The 2,500-nt window shown below is 36.1% G+C and overlaps 1 protein-coding gene across 1 annotated transcript in view; it reads left to right on the top strand.

The window, feature by feature from the left end:
- The window catches only part of LOC122257210 (uncharacterized), a 6,251-nt gene that overhangs the window by 1,927 nt on the left and 1,824 nt on the right, over positions 1 to 2,500 (top strand). The window contains exon 2 of the mRNA XM_043022376.2: positions 2,462 to 2,500. This exon is cut by the window's right edge and continues 1,824 nt beyond it. Within this exon, the coding sequence (XP_042878310.2) occupies positions 2,462 to 2,500 (39 nt within the window). The remainder of the gene's footprint in view (positions 1 to 2,461) is intronic.

A 2,500-nucleotide genomic window follows, 5' to 3' on the forward strand; every position in this document is an offset into this window, starting at 1 on the left:
TATCTTTTCATTTTGTTTTCTTTTGGCTCCTAAATACTCTAGAAAGAAGAGCCAGGAAACCATTAAAAAATATGAACATTCACTAAAAAGTAAAGAAAAGAAAAAAACTGTATCTGTAACAGACTACCAAGTGAAACCTTGTCCATAAAGTTATCCATCAAAAGTGCCTCCAAACTCAATCAAATAAACGCCCATAACAGAAGAGAAAGTGGGAAAGGGGTGGGGGGAGGAAAAGGATTCTATAGCACCAAGTCGACTAGGTCGCGCCTGGCTAGTGGCCCTCGCGTCTCCAGACCAAGAACACAGAAGCGTGGAGGTTCCCTGTTGTTCGATACACCAGGATGAATTGGGATTTTGCGAAGGTGAGTTTTGGGTTGAGTGTGTAGCCCAAACACTATTACGAGGGGAGAGAGGAGGAGGGAAGTTAAAGTGAAGGAATTAATGGAATGGAAAGTGCAGGTAGGTTGCTGTTTTATATCCCAGATTTTAAGGATTTGGTGGCTTAGCGTGTTGCTCCAGTTTTTTATGCTATGTTTGGTGAATTAAAAGACGTAGATGAAGGACAGTGTTTAGTGATATTTTGTTTGATCTGTAAAAAGAATTTTAAGGATGTTAAGAGAAATAAAGAAAAGAAGGCTCCAGAAGAAAAAAAAAAGAATCTGAAAAAAAGTTTTTTTTTCTTACATGTTTTGGACACTTAACATACAATTTACGACCTCGTGAAAATAACGTGCACTTTAAAAAACCTGTATATGATATCGGAATATGTCAGCTATCGGATGTAACACCCGACACATAAACTTCCATGGATACTACACTGTTCCGAAATACAGAAAAGACGTTGTGTAATTCAACATAGAAGAGGGATGCCTGTTCCGATTCTTCAAGAATAGTTTTTCTTGAAAGATCAAATCCTAGACATTCCAGACTCATAGAAAAAACAACGACAATAACTTCTAACCAGGAATATATTAATGGCATCAATCGTGAGAAAGCCGACCAACCAGCTCCTCTAGCGTGACGAGCTTTTAGTTGGGAACTGTAACGGTTTTAATGGGCGAAGGGCTCCCTCGCACAGGACATACGAAACCGGTTTACATTTTTTTCTGGGTGTTGTTGACTCTTTGGCTACTTTCCGGCGTGTTGAAACTAGAGCGATCGGGATGACTCTTTCTCTCTCTCTCTCTCTCTCTCTCTCTCTCTCTCTCTCTCTCTCTCTCTCTCTCTCTCTCTCTCTCTCTCTCTCTCACGCACACACATACACGCCCACGGGCACACGGACACACACACATGGGCACACGGACACACACACATGGGCACACGGACACACACACACACACACACACACACAATATAAACACATATATTCCCAACATACAGGTATACATTCATAAATAGATAACAGAGTATTTATAGTATGTTTACATATAACAAAGATAAGACAAGAATACTATCGTCAAAGTTGAAAATAATATAAGCCATAGTATCTTTAATTTTCACCTTCCAACATTATGGAATATAGAAAGTTCTAGGCGACGATTTTTTCCCATCTCTCTCTGTCATTTTTTAGGAACTTGGGTCGCGCATCTCCTCGATTTATGGTGACCGTGAGATAAGGTCTACCTTTTTTTCTTTTCTAATGAAGAGCTGTATAACGGTGACACATTTTCTAGTGATGATATTGAAGAGTATTCCAGTGATATCACATAAATGTTTATTATAGTGGCGTATAATTTTCTCATATAATGATTGTTGATGGGGTTATGTTATATAATTCCTTTTTTTTTCATAAGCTGTATTTATTAGCAAGATCTAATAATAATACCTAATGGTATCTGTTGATATTCTTTTGATATTGATAATTATGTCCATAGATTTTTTTTTACTTATATGACATCCTATCGAGAGTAGCTGATAGAAGTAATAATAATAAGTTGTAATGATGATGGTTGTGTTACTGATGTGTATGATAATGTGCGAGAATAGAAACGATAATGATGATGATGGTTATCTGGGCAATGATTCGTATTATAGTAGTAGTAATAGAAGTAGCAGTAAAAATATACTATTACTACTACTACCAATAAAAATTATTGTTGCTATAATAATAACAACAACGACAATAGTAGTGGCAATAGCAGTAGTAACAATAACCAGCAGTGGTACAACAACAACTACCAGAAATGATAACGCTAATAATAGTAATTATGATAACGATAATGATAATGGGGGTAATAATGATAAGGATAACAGTGATGATGATAATAACGATGGTTATAATAATAACAACAGTGATGATGATTGTGTTAGATAATAGCAATTACTGATATATTCATTGTTAGAATAGTATTAGTAATAACAATTAATGATAATGATGATATAATGATAATCATGATACAATATAGCAACATTAGTAGGAGATAGTTATCATAAATGAGCTTTCTAAGTCTCCTTGTTACAGATAGTCTTCTTGACGCAACTGCTTGTGACTCCCGCGACC

The sequence above is a fragment of the Penaeus japonicus genome, unplaced genomic scaffold (assembly GCF_977035675.1).
Source record: "Penaeus japonicus unplaced genomic scaffold, GWHDUDI00000001_assembly GWHDUDI00000008, whole genome shotgun sequence".
Lineage (NCBI taxonomy): Eukaryota > Metazoa > Arthropoda > Malacostraca > Decapoda > Penaeidae > Penaeus > Penaeus japonicus.